The sequence below is a fragment of the Cyprinodon tularosa genome, unplaced genomic scaffold (genome assembly GCF_016077235.1).
Source record: "Cyprinodon tularosa strain WSP-4 unplaced genomic scaffold, ASM1607723v1 ctg789, whole genome shotgun sequence".
NCBI lineage: Eukaryota > Metazoa > Chordata > Actinopteri > Cyprinodontiformes > Cyprinodontidae > Cyprinodon > Cyprinodon tularosa.
In genome coordinates, this window is record NW_024039550.1 from 1,219,793 (window position 1) to 1,240,522 (window position 20,730).

General features: G+C 38.7%; 1 protein-coding gene across 1 annotated transcript in view; it reads left to right on the forward strand.

The window, feature by feature from the left end:
• Positions 1-20,516, forward strand: part of olfml2a (olfactomedin-like 2A) — a 45,214-nt gene extending 24,698 nt beyond the window's left edge. The window contains exons 3-8 of the mRNA XM_038271035.1: positions 1,864-1,971; positions 2,057-2,233; positions 3,254-3,488; positions 9,873-10,181; positions 10,404-10,589; positions 19,479-20,516. Of these exons, the coding sequence (XP_038126963.1) occupies positions 1,864-1,971; positions 2,057-2,233; positions 3,254-3,488; positions 9,873-10,181; positions 10,404-10,589; positions 19,479-20,083 (1,620 nt within the window). The 3' untranslated portion in view covers positions 20,084-20,516. The remainder of the gene's footprint in view (positions 1-1,863; positions 1,972-2,056; positions 2,234-3,253; positions 3,489-9,872; positions 10,182-10,403; positions 10,590-19,478) is intronic.
• The last annotated feature ends 214 nt before the right edge of the window (positions 20,517-20,730 follow it).

Consider the following 20,730-nt stretch of genomic DNA (forward strand, 5'->3'; position numbering starts at 1 on the left):
TTAATCAATAAAGAAGACCAAAATTACTCTCTGGTTCAAACAAAGATGAAACAACCAAACCACTTTCACACTCCTAATTGTCCAACAGGTTTTAGCCAATGCCCAACTCCAACATGTCTTCACATGAAGGACAGTTCTTTTTAGGTAATGACTCCTTTAATCTAGTTTTTCATAAAGGAGCAAGAAAAAAAGAACATCCAAACATCTTAAAAACTAAACATAGCACATCTGCATTTGCCTTAGTTAATTATAATTAATGACACCTTTGGAGGGTACGACTGCAATCTGTTCTATACTGTAAATGTAAGTAATGAATGATATATCGGTAAACTAGGAAATAATTTATGCAGATCCTCACAGATCGCTTCCCTTTCTGCTGTTTTATTACACTGAAACTTTCAGGTCACCAAACCGATATTGAATTTAAACTAAAATCATCTTCATTGTCAAAAGATGACCTCATCTTGTCATGATTTCTGTCAAACCTGCAGAATCAAGTAATTACATAACTTTTTGTCAGATATGATCTAATTATATGATTAGATCATATCTGACAACATGGTTCAGGGTAGATGAAAAAGAGAGAAACCAAAGAGCATAAGCAGGAAGAGTGATAGAGCTTTTCAGGAGATAACGAAAACTCCTCCATGAGGGCATATGCTAGCCTGCCACTCAGGGTCCCTGAGCAGGACCCTTAGCCTTAGATTGCTCCTTCACTCTGCCTGTTGCTCCTAGAAGGATGAGTTACATGTAGAGATCTGATTTCCTTGTAATTTATATTTGCAGCTACAGATGAAATTGGTTATCCTTAAAGACTCATTCAGAATGTCACAAAATAACCCAGAACAAACATTTCAACCACTGCAGCTCTCAGTTCCCCATAGTTAAAATTAGAGACCATAATTTACCAGTTAGATAGAGAATAGAAAAGAATACCTCCATACATTGACCGAAACAAAAAAAAAAAAAAAAACTATTTATTTGGACTGGGGTGAGGATAACAAATCTGTTAAAAAAATTATTATACACGTCTTTGTATTTCTGGTCTGAAGTACACCAACATTTCTGAGTTTCAGTAGGCTGATATATGAGAAATAATAAAATTTAAACTAAACAGTGATCCATGAGTACTGCAGGGTGTTCTTTAGATGCAAACATATAAACAGAGATGGCAAAAGTACTCACTTTCCATACTTGAGTAAAAGTACAGATACTTGTGTTAAAAAATACTCTGGTAAAAGCGGAAGTACTGATTAAACTTCTTTACTCAAGTAAAAGTAATAAAGTACAGGCTTGTAAATTTACTTAAAGTATAAAAGTAAAAGTAGAAACCACTTTTTTCATGCCGTTGCCTATATTTTAAATGGATGTCTGCCAATAGGACTAGATCTCCGTTGTGTTCATTTTCAATCATGTCGTCGTCCATACTACTATGCTAACGCCACCGCCACCAAGCTGCAATGATTTGCCGCGAATGAATACCGCCAAATCTGTCGATTCATCTTGTAGGGGTGCGTCAAATGCAACGTAGATTCCCATCCAATTAGATTGAATTTGGTATTGATGACGTGAAAAATAATAACGGTAACTCCATTGAAATGATTCAAAACTAAAGTAGCAAGCCAATTTTTTAAAATGTAAGGAGTAGAAAGTACAGATATTTGTGTAAAAAGGTAAGGAGTAGAAGTAAAAAGTCACCATAAAAATAAGTAGTATAGTAAAAATATCGGAAAAATCTACTTGAGTACGGTAACGAAGTATTTGTACTTCGTTACTTCCCATCTCTGCATATAAATATATACACCTGGGGTTTAGATGATGTAAAAAGGATTGAAGATGTTTTTTTATGGTTTGGTTCACCAGCTGCAGTCTATGGTGGACCTCCTGGAGGGAACTCTGTACAGCATGGATATGTTAAAGGTTCACTCCTACATCAACAAGGTTGTCTCTCAGATGAACACCCTTGAAGAGGTAGGAAACAAAGAACAATCACACAGAGTGAAGGGGTTTAACAAAACGTGTTAATTTAATGCAAACTATAACCACTGTCTTACAGTCCATCAAAGCAAACCTAACTCGAGACAACGAATATGTGCGGGACAGCATGATGAGCCTCACCAACCAGTTTAAAAAATATGAGAACTACTCCAACATCATGATGAGCATCAAGAAGGAGATCTCCTCACTAAGCCTGCAGCTGCTGCAGAAAGACTCCTCTGAGAGCAAAGCACAGGTTTGAAGCAGCTCAGTGACAATTTAAGCTTTTTATAAAACGAGACCTTCCTGACATGAATAGTTTTTAGCGGTAGAGGACTAAGTTTTACATGTAGGTAATGATAGGAGCCAAATTTACTAAGTTTTACATGTAGGTAATGATAGGAGCAAAATTTACTATGCATTTAATGTCCATTATTCAAACAATTCTTATTTTTTTTATATTTTTAAACATTTTTTAATATTCAGTCATCTTTATTTATTAATATTCAACATATATTATCACTTCTTTAATTTGTTTCTTTAATATATTTTAAGATCATTAAAAAAACACCTCAAAATATTTCACATACAGAAGATACCACAACTGCATTTGTGTTAATCTGTTATCATAATTATTAAAACATGGTTTAAAAGGATTTTACAATTTGGAACCACCCCTTTATCTAAAGTTATGTTAAGATGAGTAACCAAACTTTATTTATTTTTATTTTTTTTCAATTTCCTATCTTAAAGGTGCAGTTTATTACCTGAAAATGAATTACTTTCTAAGGATTTCAAGTTTAAATCTGTTGATACAGATTCTTAGTTATTGCTCTATATATAGAATACATTTAACAGTTTTTTAAAGAATATCTTTCAACTTTCTTGCTGCGAGACGTCATATTAGGAGTAGAGGTGATTTTACATTGTGTAAGTAAGAGAATGCTAACTGTAAAAAAAAGGTTTGAATATATTTTACAAAAGACAAATTATCCTAAATTAGCAACCATTGGTGTTAAAGTCATATTCAATTAATTGAAATATTATTGAAACATTTACTTATTACAGTAACTCAGCGCACAAAGTGAAATAAATTATATAGAATAATTACAAAGACTTTAGATATGTTAACCATAATGATTTTGCACAAAAAACACCAAAAAAACCTTAACTTTTCAAAATATTCTGTTTGTTTTAGATAAATTGGTAAACAAACAAATTAAGATTCCCAATGTTACCTTTGGCACCGTTGACAACCCTCCTATTTTCTTCACAGGACACTCGTGATGAAAAAGCCAAGCCTGCAATAAAAGTAGCAAACAAAAAGACCCCTGCTTCCAAGATACCCAAAGAGAAGCCAATCAAGCCCAAGAAAGAGGTCACAAAGGCTGGAAAACCAGCTAAGCCCGACCCTACTGCAAAATCTAAGGTGGTTGGCCACCAGCCTAGCATCGTGAGGAGCATCACGTACTACAAGGCCTCTAGAATGAACGAAGACGGCCAAAGAGGAGGTAAGAGATTCAAATTTGGTCTCTCTAAACATAGATCATGGCGAACTTGTCATGGAGCAGATGGACCCAGTATTCAATGTGAGACAGGCTGTGGGAAAGTTCAAAACGTTTATTAAAATTAACATAACAGAACAGAAGAGCAGAGCTGTGGATAGCAGCGGCTGCAGTGGAGGAGGCAGGGTACCACCCAATCACTGACACTGTGGAGGGACAAACACAGCTAAGTGACCAGGATCATCTGACAGGAGATGATTATCTGTGTGAGTCACTTACCTCATTAAACAGTTCAGTCCATCCTATCCGGGGAAGGCAGGATCCAGCCGATGGACTGCAAAATGAGCTGCGCCGCAGAGCCGCCCGGAGTGTCCCTGACGCAGAAACCCCAGTGAACAGGCAGGAATCCACTCCAGGTCAGGGATACAGATCCGACAGAAACAGTTCAGGAATCCAGGAGTCCGCAGCCCAGTCAGGGGTTCTGGTCCATACAGGAACAGACAAATCCAGGGATCCAGGAACTCACAGAGCATGAAGGCAGGTTCAGAGTTCCATGTGTTGAGAAACAAGCTCAGACAGAAACGCACAGATGCAGACAGGCATGCTGAGTGGTTGAGGGACAGAGACAAGACATGGTACCGGGATTACTGCAGTATTTTAAACTGGTCTTCACCTAGGAGCCAGGAGATGAGACAAACCCTAAATCCTCTCAACCTACTGGCTGCCAGGAACAAGGACACAAACCTTGGAAATAAACTAAAAACTAATGAAACAAACTGACAAACATCATACGATGATCTTTCCCTGATAGCTGAGCTGAGCCCTATATGAAGCAGCAGGCACAGGTGGATAGGATAACTGATAATTAGAGACCGGGCAGAGTGAGGCAGGTGAGTGAAATGAACAATTAAGGTCAGCTATAAGGGCAGATCATGACAGAGCAACAGTGAAAACGTTCTGCAATCAGTTTCTTTTTCTCTCCAGTGGCTGTAATCATGTGTGCCTGATCCATGGTGGGTGTTGAAATTTATCTAAAATAGTCTCTAAGTCCGCATGACACTGAATCATAAGGCAGCAGGCAAACAGTCAGGGGTCAATATTTACTAGGTTTCTACCAACAGGGAACAGTAGAAGAGTCTTCTTAGAATAGTAGTAGTTGTAACAGTTCTAGTGTTTTTATTATGTGCGGGAAATCAACCCTTTTTTATTACCAATATAGTTGGAGCTAAAATTGATTGTCTGAATGTTCATGACAATCCTTTGCGTTTTTCCTTACAGTGAACTAGAGGGACCTTATGTTGGAGAGAAAACATTTCCTAAACTCCCCTTAGGTCTGTAGAGAGCTGATTAGGCCTGCTGCGTTTTCACAGTGTGCATGTATAGTTCTGTCAGAAGCTATGTTCTGCCATGTATGTGAATCTAAGAGAGCCCAGCCATCCTTGTCAAATCTCTGCACCTGCTCCTTTTGCTGCAAACAAGATGCAGTGACCCTTAAAATCGCCAGGAAAGGCAGAACCGCTCCAGCCTTTCATTCCTTTCATGTGTAATTTCAAAAATGTTAAATAACTTACATTTTGTAACAGTTACAATGCAGCTGAAGGAAATAAAAATCTGTTTTCTTTTTGCAGATTGTTGTTGGTGTTCTTATTTAGAAAGGTTCCTATATGGCGCCTTTTTCCGAACTTATTTATTCACTTATTCACTCATTCACCTATTACTAAGGATGATGCCTCATTTCTTAACTCTCTGGCTTTATCTGCCTTTCAACACAGCTGGAAATAATCTTACTAGATTAATTATTCCTCTTTACATTTTAGGCTTTGTTTTATTCCTTTCCTGTCATGGCTCTTTATCTAAATTTGCACAGAAAATAATGTCCTCATTATCGATATCATAACTACATAAAAAGGAGCCTGTTTTCGGGGTTAAACAACCGGAAAATGAGCAGCAGACACTCTATATAGAAATACCGTAAGTGTTCTCAAGCCAGACATCATCCTCTACTGGAAATCTCCATTCATTAAATTCTCTTATCTTCTTTATTAATGTCTGTTAACTGCAATTATTATACAAAACTGCAGCTGTTTGCAACAAGGATCTAATAGTAAAACAATTTGAATAGTATCGTTCCTCCTGGATGAGAATGTAGAAACAGTAGATATTTGATTGCATTGCAGAACATAACTTAATGTAATTTTAGACATTTCAAATTCATTATTTTTTTACTGTAGAGCCCAAAATTATATCAACAGTCTAATAGTAATAGTCAAATCTTAAATCTATTCTTTCCAGTTTCTGTTTTGTCCCATTCACATTCATATTGCTCATCTCCTGTTGTTCTCTTCATGTTGCTTAAATGCTGTTTTTGAAAGGATGTTATATAAAACAGTACAAATAAAATCAATTAATCTATTAATCTAATCCCTCCAAAAAGTAGTTAGAGCCTAATAACATTTAATCTATATCATCTAAACAAAAGGAAATAAAATGAAAAGGGTACCAGGTTTAAGTGCAGAAATCTTTCCTGGATATATCAAAACAAAACATGTTTAAGTCTTTTTTTTTGGCATTTTTGTCCTTTCTTTTGAAGCTTACTAACAACACATCATATGGATTGTGGGACAATATAACTGCTCTGGTTGGGCTTATTTTTTAAGAAATCTGTAATAAATAAATAATTTATTTCCACCGTTGAAATGTAAAAAAAAAATGTGATGCAACTAGAAGGCAGACATCATGATTAAAGTTATGCAAAAAAACAATATAATAAAAGTTTTATTGTGCCAAAGACTTTGATCTGTACTATGAAAAACATATTTCCAAAATGTCCCTTGCATGTGCTTAACTGAAGACAGATTGCTGTTCCATTCATCAACTATTAGCTGGTATATTGTCTCCATGCAGTCAGCTGTAAACAAGATGTGGGTTTCTCTCGGTTAGTACAAAAATTTAATCCATAGCAGTTTAAACAGATTGGGTTTAAACAGACCCTTAAAACATGATCATTTGAGCTTCTTGTATTTGGTTCTGATATTGACATTCATATTGCTGCTTGGCTGCCTCTTATCTCTGAAATAATTTCTAAACCTCAATAAAAGAACCATTAAAAACCATGATTGCTTTATCAATTCAAATCTTTCTACCATTTGCTTTTTTCTTGCTGTCCATGTGGTCCCAGCATGCCTGTCAGAAAAATATTCAGCTGTAATTCCCTCACACATCTGTTACGCAGGTTGAATCAAATAGTTTAGAACTTGAAAAAAGCTGCCTGTGATGCAGACTGTTGACTTTTATCAGGAGACATAACAACTTAGACCTGAGTTGCACGATGTGAACTCTTTACTGACCTCATGGAGGTTTCTTCTTTGGTGACTGTTAATGTTCTGTGTTGTTTTGTTTATAAATATCTAATAATATTTAGGTTTGGTCATGGTGTTTGTCTTTTTCTTTCTCCCGCTGCATTAATCTGTCCTCACAGATGTTTTTACCCTTTCTTATAAGACTACTAGTACTTCTGACAATACAAATATTTTCTCAGATTTTAATTGTTAAATTGTCAATGTGGGGGTGAGGTTGCTTAAAGACCCAAAAGCTGATATGAGTAAGGCAGATATTAGTTCTTGTAGGTTTAATGGAGGAAAACTGAGGCAAACATCCAAAAACACAAAAAATACTTAGAACCAAAAACCAGCAAAGATCAGGGAAAACTTATGTGGGGAGCAGAGATGAAGAAGCAACAAAACAGCACCAAGGAACCAGAACTGACGAACTGCACAGAGATAGTATGTATGGGAGACAGAACAAAGACTGGTGTAATCAGATGATATGGAGCAGGTGTGGATGGAAGCGACTAGAAGGGAGCTAAAGGAAAGGAGACAGGCACAAGGGGGCAACAGAGAGTAACTAAAGACTGGCTTAAATATAACACAAAATGGAAAATAAACCATAGATCAACAAAACAGAATTACTTAGATACAGAAACTAAACAATCAAAGTCCCAAAAGTGGAGAACCATAACATAAATCATTGTTAGATTGGAAAAGCACCCAGAGAGTGTAGACCTCCACCAAGCAGCATATTTCCCTCGATATTCTGACTTACACCTATAGCTAAAACTTGCTTGTGATCTGGATCATTATCCAATTTTAATCGATTGTTAGTTGGCATGACGTGCACCTTTGGTAACAATTCCTTAAAATCCTTTCATAAGTTTATAAATAAGGCACAGCGTGTTTCCGCAGCCTCTGGTGTTTGTTCTGCTCTCATCTACTTTACTCACTCTGCTTTCTTCTTTGATGAGCAGACTGAAAGTTCGAGCGACATGGTGAACCTTCCCTGTGTTTTTGTCTTCAGTATGATACTTCTGGACTTTATTGAGTCTGATGTTGAAGCTGTCAACGGTCACTGCTGGCCACCTTTAGTTTATAGGGAAACTGCTTGTTACGCCAAATAATGTTAAAGAATCCTTTTTAAAAATCAGAATTATGATGTGGATTGTTCTTAAAAATGTTTTTTATTGTTCCTTGGATTCAGGTGCACCTTTGGTAAAAATGTCATTAAAATCTGGTCATAACTTTTCAAGTTACCCAGTACACAGACAGAAAGACAGACATACAAACTTGAAACATAACCTCCTTGGTGTAGGTAATTTTTTGTTGTACTAATAAATTATATTTGCATACTCCCTATTAAGTTTAGATGTTTTGGAATTGAGCATTTGTTTTGCATATAAAACAAGCAGCTACAAATTTCCCCCTTTTTCACGCTCATTTTAGAAACTAATTTCCTATTGCAGCTGGTTAGATCAATTTTGTGCACTCTATCAAGTTTGCATGTGGTTTTATAGATGTCAATGCTCTGAGCCTCAGGCTCTATGATTAATGCATGTATCCCAGCATGTATACTCTCCATCACTGCCCCCAGCAGGTTTTCTAGGTGTACTTAAACAGCTTAAAAGCTCATATTTGATAAGTTGTATACATCATCCCCAACAGCCAATCACTCTTTATAGTTTTTCCTAACTTGAAGAAGACCTGAGAGCTTTTACCAATGTTTTCATGTGGCAAAAACGTTGGATAAAAATGCAATGTATTTGTGGCAACACCTTTTAGTTTCTGATAAACTGGAATGCCTGTGACACAACAACCAGCAATGCCTTTAAGTAGTTTTAATTAAAAGTGATAACACTGCTGATAAAACTGGCCATGGTTGAGGTCCATCCTGTGGCGCACTTCATTATGAGGTATCTATTGCATGTTAAAGGTGTTAGCCTATGTAATCCACTTCACTCTTGATAACCATCTCTTCAGAGAACCTGACTAAGAGTCATCGGTACTTGCACAACTGTACTAAGAGAAGCTTGTTCATACCACTGTCAGACTTGTTTTCTGTAATTTTCAGAGTCTACCAGGGAGACCCTTTGCCAATGATTCTGTTCATTATCTCTGGGTAATACCACAGGACAGATGATATTTAGTTTGGGATGGCTTCAGATTTGAACACAGGACATATTAGCAGATTAGCCCCTCCGAGGTTGAGGCCCTGGTTCTGAACAAGTCTTAGATTGCCATTCAACATGAAATCCCAATATTTTTCTCGTGGTTTAGGGGAAGGATGAAAAGGCGCCTAAAAAATGTTAGATTTGGTAAATATTCATACAAATATACTCCTGATATTTTTTGGTCCAAATATTTGTGTAGAGCAAAAACCTCTGTACCTACCAACCATTATGCTTGACCCCTTCTCTCTTTAAATATTAGTGAACAAAAGTTAAAGCTACTGTGTGCAATAATTATAGGGATATACAGTCAGAAATGTAATATATTATACATAACTATGTTATTTATCATCATCTACGAGCTCAGCCTCTTAACCTTAATATTTGCGTTGCCTTAGAATTCGTTATTTATAATTACATAGGAGCGGGTCTCGCAGCCATGGAGGCAGACATCTTTGCGCTACGGCAGCGCAGAGCCAACAAACTAGCGATTGCGAGATCGCCAAAACGTCACAACGATGTAGAAAAAATAATGGGTATATTTATTATCTTAAGTCTACATGAAATCTATACCCTACACAGACTAATGAAATACTATTTGTAAAATTATCTATGTAAACAAACCTCATCACTTGAGAAGGTAGGTGATGCGGACGTCGTGGAAGACATTTTGTCCCGTAACGCTCGCCGTACTGTTGGGGGGGAGAAGCGGTGGGGGAAGATGTTCATGTTGCTGCAGTCTGCAGTCTGACCGCTAGATGTCGCTAAAAGTTACACACTGTAGCTTTAAAAGCTTTTTCTCTTGTTTGACAGCACTCCTCCTCAGGACTTTTTGTTCCAGTTACTGTCTCTGTTGTCTTCATTGCTCTTTTCTTCTGATTCCTCTTAATCAGAACACTCAGTGAAAACACACCCGGTCCATCATCTCACAGAACACGAGTCTGAGGAAGGAGGGACTGAAACCATCCTAGAACCTCTTGAGGCAACTGTGGCTGAGCGCTTTGAGACCACTGTAGCTCCCACTCCTTCCACTACCACTACTACCCCTGCCACCACAACAACCGTCACCACCACTTCAACCCCCTCAGAACCCACCACCACTACAACCCAAAGTAAACCCCTGTTTGAAAGGCCTGCTCCTACTATTGTTCTTGTGCTGGACAACTCCAACAACAACAGTCGGCCCAGTCTCCACCGAGCAGGTACGTCTTTGCAGTGAGAAAGATCAATTCAATTCAGTTTATTTCAGTGTTCAGCAATGTGCAGGTACAGTAAAACTGGCCTACTAAGCAGCAGAAAGCATGTTGGTTATGGCTGCAAAGATATGCAGAGGGATTAAATCCATTTAAGCTCATTTTCTTGCAAGTCTTTTTTTTGTGTTGTTACTCTGACAAGGAGGTTTATTTTCCTGCTTGTTTTTCTAGGGAAGATCCTGAACTGTGAAGGGACTTTGGCATCCATAGAGCAACCAGAGAAGCAACACAGTTATGGGCGCAACGAAGGAGCCTGGATGAAGGATCCTTTGGCTAAGGACTCCAAGATCTATGTGACTAATTACTACTATGGTAACAACCTAGTGGAGTTCCGTAACCTGGATAACTTCAAACAAGGTGTGTATCATTCAGGTCTTCTTAAAAAGATGTATAACATTCCTCTCACTAATCCAAAAAGTTTTTAATTAGGGCTGGACAATGTTTAAAATCTTTAATCACAATTAATCGCATAATATGCCTGATTAAACGTGATTAATAGCATTGTAACATGTGATAAAGTAAATCTCGGCTTTAATGAATTAAAGTGAAAGTAACGTGTTAAGTTGCCCAGCCCTAGTTTTAATACAAAACAACCGGACCACAAGAGTTTCTGCTGTTTGTGCAAAGTACTTACTAGGTTCAGAGCTGGTGAAGGATTGAGAAATGATTTGGTTGCCTGCTGGAAGGTGTGAATTTGTTAGAAACTGACTTGACATCAGGCTAAATCCTGGGCTAAAAGTTGAAATCTGAGGCCTCCTACTCCATTTGGAGTTGTTTTCTATCAATATGAAAGACTTTTTTTCACTCCTCTCTCAAGCCATCTTTCTTCTCCATCCAAAATATTCAAAATTTGAACTCTCAGAAAACAGCTCAGCTGTTTGTGTTTCTGTTGATGAATGTTCCATCATTTCTCAGTTTAATTTAACTTGTGTTTTTAGTATTTTGTGTCTGTTTTGGTCCTGTTACCACTTTTGTCCAAAAGCTCACCAAAATTTAAAATCTTATAGGGTTTCAAATGTAGACATTAATTTTCACTCACATAAAGATAATCTATTTCTACACATCAGTCAGTGCTATATGTAAATAATCATAATGATGTTTTCTGATGATTTTTACGTTGGTTTAGCTTTAAATCTCTGCCATACATGTCATTTTGACAGTCTTATGGTTGAATCACAAAGCTGTATCCATGGATACCCCTTGTCTAAATTGTTAGACACATTTGCATTCCTGCTTTTAGGCCCAAAAGTATCTGTTTGATGCCCTCCAATGTTTATTAAGTGTACTGCATCTGATCTTGAATACGTATTTGTGTTTGCTTTATGGTTATAATTTATCTTTTATTTAAAATGCTACAATAATTTTAATCTAGTCCCGTTCTACAGTTAGACACCTCTGCTCCTCTGCACCAGTCACCTCCATCACAAAAGTTCTCCGTGCTTGGCCTCTGTGTTTGTGTTGCTGTCACTGGGAGTGTTAAGACCTGGCCCAGTCCTTAACTCAAGTCTCTGCAATGGCAGATGCAATCGAGAGAATGGTTTTACTTTATTTGCTGTTATGAGTGAGAAAAAAGTAGTTTTAAGTAAGAAGTGTTTTTAAGAGAGAAAGCATACCTCAAAATGTCATCAGTGCAGTTAGTTCCCCAGGATTATGAACCTACATTTAAATATTCTATAGTTGTTTCAAGCAGCAAAACCCCAGCAGGCCATGGCACTGAGAATCCCGGGTAACAGCTCCCAAATCTGGGCAATCACTTGGACACGTTCTACCTCCATTCCTAGTGGCAGGAAATGAATGTAAAGTGTTTGGTTGTGAAAAATGCAAGTACCAGAATATTCAATTGAATCATTTTTGCCAGCAATTTTTAAAGGAATAGTACACCCAAAACATGATTACCCTTCCTTTTCTACTCACCCCCATGCTGAACAACACTCTGGAGTACTTTTTTGATATCTCAAATGCATCTGGAGATCTGGGAGGCTTCTTGCTGTCTGCTGACATTCAAATAATGGAGGTCTATGGTGCCCGAGGCAGAAAGGTCCATAAAAGTCCACAAAAAACGTGTCAATATTCCTCCATACTGCTCGTCCAATGTATTCCAAGTGTCCTGAGTGGGTAGCATCCAGAATTTACTCGAAACGAAGTCATTTAGAATGTTTTTAGAGCATAAACAGTAGTGTATAGGATTTCCTGAAAGCGCGCGCCGGCGCGTTCATGACGCTACGGAAGCCGGCAGACCAAACCAGATGAAAGTGCGCATTCAGCGTCTGCTCTGATGATAATGCAAGCGTAGAACAAGAAATGTGCTGTTTACCTGTGCAAAGAAAGAAACAACGAAAGAAAAATGTTTCCGTAGTGTGAGTAGAAAATGAAGGCTAATCATGTTTTGGGTGTACTATTCCTTTAACATTTTAGATGAAAGTAGGTATGAGCTATAAACAGTTTTTTGCCATAGTCCAGTAAGAAAATATTTGAGAAGAGTGGTCAAAGCACTCTCATTCCCTCTTGTATGTGAAAAAGAAACACTCTCTTGGGGTGCGCATTGGTGGCGCAATGGTTAGCACACATGACCCATGTACATGTATGGAGGCCTACGTCGTTGACGCAGCAACCAGGTTCGAATCCAGCCTGTGGTCCTTTCCCGCATGTCTCTCCCCCTCTCATACCCCCTTTCCTGAGTCAATATCACCATAAGGTGCCTTTGAGACTCCCCTGGCCCCCCCAAAAAAGATATGACTTTCCATTGAACTTCATATATATTATATTAAGTATATGTTATGCTGTTAGAAATACATATTGGTCAAGCTCCCACACTTTTTATAAATTAACTGCAAGCAGACAATTTACATGCAAAAAGCAAAATATGTCCACCCTGTCATGGACAATTTTAAAACAGAGTAAATACATTGTAATTACATAGTGATTATAAAATGTAAATTTTCAGAAAACTATTTAGTCCCTTTCTCAACAATACATTTTAGTTAATGGGAAAAGTATTTGGATAATAATGAAATTATGGAAAATTATTTGTTTCTCTATAAAATCTGCGAGAGTTGCACTTTCTTTTCTAAATAAAATCTAACAACAAAGATATCTGGTCAAATTTTCAAACAATACTATTTGGCCCTTATTTGCTTATAAAGGAATCACACAAAAGATTTTTCTAACGTGTGGAAATAATTTGTTTATTTTCATAGAACATGAAAATAACAGGGTGGACAGAGACATGACAGGGTGGACCCTGGGCATGACAGGGTGGACATGTTTTGGAATGTCATTGAATTGCCCCATAAATGCAAGGAACAATGCAAGAAAATTGTGTAAAAAATGTGTAAAAAATGCCTTTTCCCATGTACTGGTCGAACAGACTAGTTTTGATCCACTCTACCTGCATGCAGCCACTGAATAAAGATGCTCAAACTTAGACATTAATGTGGCCTTCTAGCGTTAAACTCTGCACAGTGAAAGTCAAACATTCAACTGTAGAACAAAAAGAAAACAATTTTTAAGTGGAGAACAGGTGATTTGAAAAAACAGAATATTTGAGAAAGATCACTTGGAAGCATCTCCAAACAATCTCTTCCTTTCTGAAGAGACATGGCTCGCTCAGTTCTGCAGTTGCTGTTCCACATACTTCCACGCAGACGCTTCAATCTGTAAAGAGCGCTTGTTCAGAGCCTGTGGTTCTGGTATTAGGCAAAGTACCTGCCAGTCATGGTACCAACAGATGTCGTCCCGAAGACCTGGCCATTTGAACTGGTTTATGCCATGGCATTGCATACACTTAACTTTCACACTATGCCCTTCTGCATCCATGATGATACCTGGGTATGCTTCATTGTCATAATTAACAATGCACCACTCTCCAATGTGCTTTACTTCAATCATTTCTGGTCTCCTAGGATTATCTGGTGTCTTTCCACATGCTGGGGACTTGTCAGATGAAACAGGAACATTAGCTAGAGTGACCTCTTGAAGATTAAAGCAGGGACAGTCCAAAATACCTTTCTCCCTTTTACATAGACATGAAATGTCTCTGTATTTCATTTGGCCGGGTGTCAGACTGATAGCTTGGTCGATTCTCATAGTGCCTTTTACGGCAGCTATTGCAGGTATCTCAGGCATTGATTCAATATCCCTCTCTGGGATGAAGAACAGCTTGACAGATACGTCCAGGCTTTTCAGCTTGTCATACAAGCTCTGGGCATCAGGAATGTCACCTCCATGGGCTACAATCCGGTCTGCTGACCTCTTGAGGGCCCCACCTACACCGTCTGGTGCCCCCTTCCCATGATTAGCCTCAAAGAAATTCCATATTATTTCTTTGAAGCCATACTTGTAGGGTTCCGTTGAGAGGTAGAAGAAATTTCCCTTTTGTCGATACTGGTTATACTATGTGTGGAGAGCATCCATTCACCATCTTTATCTAATTTTTGACGTAGGTGGCATTTAGAGGCTTTTGCATCTGAACCCTTCATATGTCATTTTATGGGGACATAAACAGTTGATAATTGTCCTTCAAATAAATTTAAACGTTCTAATAAGTCTCATCAGCTAAACTTCCAATGATCTAACCTGGAGGGGCCTGGCTCACGCTGATTTTCAGGAGTTTCAGCAGGGGAGTTGGGTGGTGTCTCTGACTGTAGCAAAGCACTGGCCCTGTTTCTGGCTCTGGTTTGTCTTTTTGCCTCTCTCCATTTCTTTCTTTTTGCCCTCTTCACTCTCTCACTGAGGTCATTGACACCCTTCTTCTTTCCAGTCTCTCTGTCTTTTTTCCATTTGACCCTTTCTTTTTCAAGGTACTTTCTTCTTCTGTCTGGGCCAGCATCACGACGTTCCCGATATCTCCTTGCTATCTCAGCTCCTTTTGATCTCATTCCTTGAAAAAGACGATTCAAAATGTTCCGTTACACATTTTAATTGGCAGTCCCTGTAAAATAGGCTTGCCTTATCAAACTAGGCTTGGTGATACAGATATCGCCAAAATTTTTTCCAAATTGTCCAATTTTACAAAGTATAGCATGTACTGTTATAAAATGTGTGTAATACCTGTTGTAATATGTGTAACATTATCAGCATGTGGTCTAAACTATGCACATGTCCTTCCTGTCATGAACCATGTCCACCCTGTCATGGAAGGCTTGCTGACAGGGTGGACAATGACAGGGTGGACATTTTTGGCTAATCTTAGCATTTAATGAGCACATGGTGGACCTTCACTTCGCAACATGCTACAGTCAGCAAGCTGACTATGTACTGATTTACAAATATATTTCAAAGTTTTGATAGGTTTTTCTATCAATTGATATTTCACTATGACAGGGTGGACATGTTAAGCTTGACAACATCCAACTACACACATAATATGATAAAAATTAAGAAACATAAGTGTAAATACTTACTCTGCAACTTGCCATTGCTTCAGCCTCCATTGAACAAAGAAAAAATGCTTGTAGTGATGTCACTGAAAACATCAGTGGGTTTCTTAAAGGGACAGTTACCCCATAATGACAGGGTGGACCGCAATTTCAGGGACACATGCAAAATGTTCAATATATTTATGAAAATACAATATACATTAACAAAATGACTTGTTTTATCAAATAACTTATTGTGGACAATAAAACCATGTAAACATTTTTTTGATTTAGTATTATTTAACCACTTATTACACACACTGTAGTTAGCCGAGCAGTGTGTGGGACATACCAAAATCACGTACATCCAATAAAAAGAAATTGTATAAAATGAAGGAAACAAATTTTAAGAGACTTGTCATTGTACTGATATGTGTGCAAGTGTTTGGCCACTTATAATAAGACCTCAGACTTTCATTATTCTGCTACATTTTCATGATGACTGAGTGAGTCTGATGAGGACACCAAAGGCACTTCATAGTGATATTGACTCTCCTGTCAGCCTAAAAATGAGCCACTAGTGCTGTAAAAACCAAAAACTGAAAAAAGAAACATTCTCCTGGCTTTTTATACAAACCTAGCGGAATTTCTCTTTGGTTTGATAAAAGTTTTATCTGCCTCTGCATCCATCCATCCATCCATCTTCCTCCGCTTATCCGGGGTCGGGTCGCGGGGGCAGCAGTTTAAGAAGGGAGGCCCAGACTTCCCTCTCCCCAGCCACTTCTTCCAGCTCTTCAGGAGGAACCCCAAGGCGTTCCCAGGCCAGCCGAGAAACATAGTCTCTCCAGCGTGTCCTGGGTCTTCCCCGGGGCCTCCCCCCGGTGGGACGTGCCCGGAACACCTCACCAGGGAGGCGTCCTGGAGGCATCCTAAACAGATGCCCAAGCCACCTTAACTGGCTCCTCTCGACGTGGAGGAGCAGCGGCTCTACTCCGAGTCCCTCCCGGATGACCTGCCTCTGCAATTAGATGAAAATACAACACATTAACTGTATTATACCCCACAAAAAATTACTTTTTAACAGTGTTAAACCTCAAAAAGGGGTTCAAACAGACACACCCCTAAAATACCATCTTTTGGATGTAGTTCCTTTTGAATCCTTTTTCTAATACATCAGTTTAACCTTCACTGTGTTTAAACACATACTTGTGTTTTGTGCAACAAGAATAATCATGAACATTTAAACCAGTCCTGTATTATGCTTTAGAAAACCAAGCAGAGGTGTGAAATCGTTAGTGTTGTTTTATTCAGAGATTCTTTGGGTGGGAGAGTCCACTTCTATGTCTAAATAAACTGAAGAATTGGATTTCCCTTTTTGGAAGTGGGAGGAAGATCTGCATGTGTTTGGAATGAGTTGTTGATCTATATATCTTTGGGAAATGGGTTTACTAATACGCCCTTACATGTGAGGAGGTCTGTAAAGTTGTGAGCGCACAGCTGTGTGTGGATGACTAGATATCTTGGTGAGTAACGTGATTCCTGCTGTTTATTGACGTGCTTTGGCCTCTCCTTTTGAACTAAATCCAGCAGAAAGGGATTAAAGGAATAGTACACCCAAAACATGATTAGCCTTCATTTTCTACTCACCCCCATGCTGAACAACACCCTGGAGTACTTTTTTGATATCTCAAATGCATCTGGAGTTCTGGGAGGCTTCTTGCTGTCTGCTGACATTCAAATAATGGAGGTCTACGGTGCCCGAGACAGAAAGGTCCATAAAAGTCCACAAAAACGTGTCAATATTCCTCCATACTGCTCGTCCAATGTATTCCAAGTGTCCTGAGTGGGTAGCATCCAGAATTTACTCGAAATGAAGTCATTTAGAATGTTTTTAGAGCATAAACAGTAGTGTATAGGATTTCCTGAAAGCGCGCGCCGGCGCGTTCATGACGCTACGGAAGCCGGCAGACTAAACCAGATGAAAGTGCGCATTCGAGTCTGCTCTGCCGATAATGCAAGCGTAATAGAAGAAATGTGCTGTTTACCTGTGTAAAGAAAGAAACAACGAAAGAAAAATGTCTGAGGACTTCAGTGTTGAGGAAGAGCATGAGTTCTTTGCCGAGCTGAATGCGCTGGTTTGGTCTGCCGGCTTCCGTAGGCTCGTGAACGCGCATGTGCGCGCTTTCAGGAAATCCTATACACTACTGTTTATGCTCTAAAAACATTCTAAATGACTTCGTTTCGAGTAAATTCTGGATGCTACCCACTCAGGACACTTGGAATACATTGGACGAGCAGTATGGAGGAATATTGACACGTTTTTGTGGACTTTTATGGACATTTCTGTCTCGGGCACAATAGACCTCCATTATTTGAATGTCAGCAGACAGCAAGAAGCCTCCCAGATCTCCAGATGCATTTGAGATATCAAAAAAGTACTCCAGAGTGTTGTTCAGCATGGAGGTGAGTAGAAAATGAAGGCTAATCGTGTTTTGGGTGTACTATTCCTTTAAGAGAGGCGGTTATGCTCAGGGATGTGGCTAGAGAGTGAGTGGTGCTGGGGGGGGGATTCTACTGCACATTGTTTTTGTTCTTCACAGGCCTCAGTTTATCTCCATCTGACTTCCTGAGATTTGAGGGTTAGAATGGGAAATGGGATGTGATTAGAAAATGACACCTATAGTACAAAGTGTGTTAGTTAAAGGGTGGAATCCTAAACTAACATGATCACTGTTACACTAAGCCTGTGTGCATACAGTCTGGTATTGTGAAAACATTAGCTTAGCAAGGGAAGCTCCATGTTTGCAACTCTTAGTGAGTAAAGCATAAAATATGTCTTTGCTTGCAATGTCAGTCTATTATTTCCTTAGTGGTAACGATCAACTAGACCGTCTGATTTATTGTATGACTGCTTTTAGACGAGACACTCCGTTCTGATATCAATGAAGTCTTGTCTTGTCTTGTCTTGTCTTGTCTTGTCTTGTCTTATCTTACTAACTGAAGGTGTAAAAACATTCTTTTTAGTCTCTAAAAAGGATTTTAAGACCTGTCATTCTCTTGGCCTAAGTAATGAATTTACTGTTTACACTTTTAATATAATTCAGGTGTTAATTCAGACCAATTCTGAAATATATTGATGAATAATTTGATGGTTTCACACTGAGATTGGCCCTGATTTCTTCAGCTTCATCCAAACATAGGATACATACTCACACTCAGAGAGTTTTTATGCCAGATGTAATTCCCTGCAGAAAATTCTGGAAGCCAAACCAAGGCAATAAAAAATGTGCTTGAATTTGATGGCTATGTTTACGGGGGTTAGTTTGGAATAAAATAGCAACTCTATGGAGAACTTCTATCTTATGCATTCTATCTAAATTTAACACAAATTTGTTAACTTGTTGACACATGTTTGAGCAGTTCGGCTCAGGACAGGCTGATGTATTGGAAGAATCTGCCAAAGGAGGGGATTATTCCTAATTTGTTTAGAGATAATCTTTTTATATCGAATGAGTGGGCATGTGCAAATATTTTTACTGCATTTGTGTTGGCACATCACTTTTGGTTTCGGGTGTTCATACTTGAACTCAGGCCCTGCAGTCTCAGGAGATGCATTACAATAAGGGAGGGAGCACGCCTGGGGCTGGGAAGATGACAAAAGAGTGTATGAGAAATATTTTTGAAAAGGCATGGTTTTTCTTGGATCACAGTATACCAGTCACCAGAGATAACTTAAATATAGAGATAATTAGCTATCACTCAGGCAGATTACATCAGGAATGATACACTGGTGGAAGAAAAATGCATTGAATGGTGATATGAGAATTAAGTATTACCATAGGCTGCAATAAATGGGCAAAAAACTAATATTGTGTCTTTTTTGTCCTAGGGCGTTGGAGTAACCTTTACAAACTGCCCTATAACTGGATTGGGACTGGCCATGTGGTTTATAACGGAGCTTTCTACTACAACAGGGCCTTCACCAAGAACATCATTAAGTATGACCTTCGGATGCGATATGTGGCCGCCTGGACGCTGCTGCATGATGTCGTTTACGAGGATACCACCCCCTGGAAATGGAGGGGACACTCGGATATTGACTTTGCAATAGACGAAAGTGGTCTGTGGGTAATCTACCCATCTTTGGACTATGACTACAATCAGCAAGAGTTGATTGTGATTAGTAAACTGGATCCTGGAGATCTGTCCCTGAAAAAGGAAACAACCTACCGAACAAGCCTCAAGCGGAACACTTATGGAAACTGCTTCATCATCTGCGGCGTCCTTTACGCTGTCGATGTGCACAACCAGAAAGAAGCAGAGGTGAACTATGCCTATGATACCCACACAAATACTGAGGCAATCCCACGCCTACCCTTCACCAATGAGTACTCCTTCACCACCCAGATCGACTACAACCCCAAGGATAAGCTTTTGTACGCATGGGACAATGGCAATCAGGTCACATATCAGGTAAACTTCATTGAGGAGTGAACACGTCCTATGTGTCTGTAGGCCTGCCAATATGGCAACCAATTACAGGATTCTAAGTATTTACCAGCCTTTAAGCCCACATTATTGGATGGAACAGGACTGCTATGTTATTGTTTAGCTGACCTCAAACTAGTGTGACAAGATCAAAAAGCAGGATCAAGCTGAAATCATCTCACAGGTTGTATTGAAAACAATTAAAAGAGAAAATATTTACACGCAATGTTAATTATGGAATGTAGCTTTAATATCAAGAACTCATCTAACACCTTCTACTTGATTTAAATTTGTTTCGCATTGCGTAATATCTTTCAAAACAGGTTTCCATACAGAGTTTTGAACCCTACACTTATTTGCAGAGTTTCGAAAAACAAACTATGACAAAAACCTGAAAACATTATTTTACCGAATTTTTACCGTTCAACCGACAAGTGACTGAATACAAGCACAGTAAGAAAATATTAAAATGTCCTTTAATGCCATTTAGTCGTTTTTAGTTGGGGGGGTTTTTGTGTGTTTTTAACAAAAACAAAACAGATTCGACTCAAACCTGGTTTTTATTTACTAGCTACCATTCTGTAATTTGATGTTTTTCCTTTTTACTAATCACTTACCGTGCATGGCAGGACTAACCATACAACCGTCAGTCA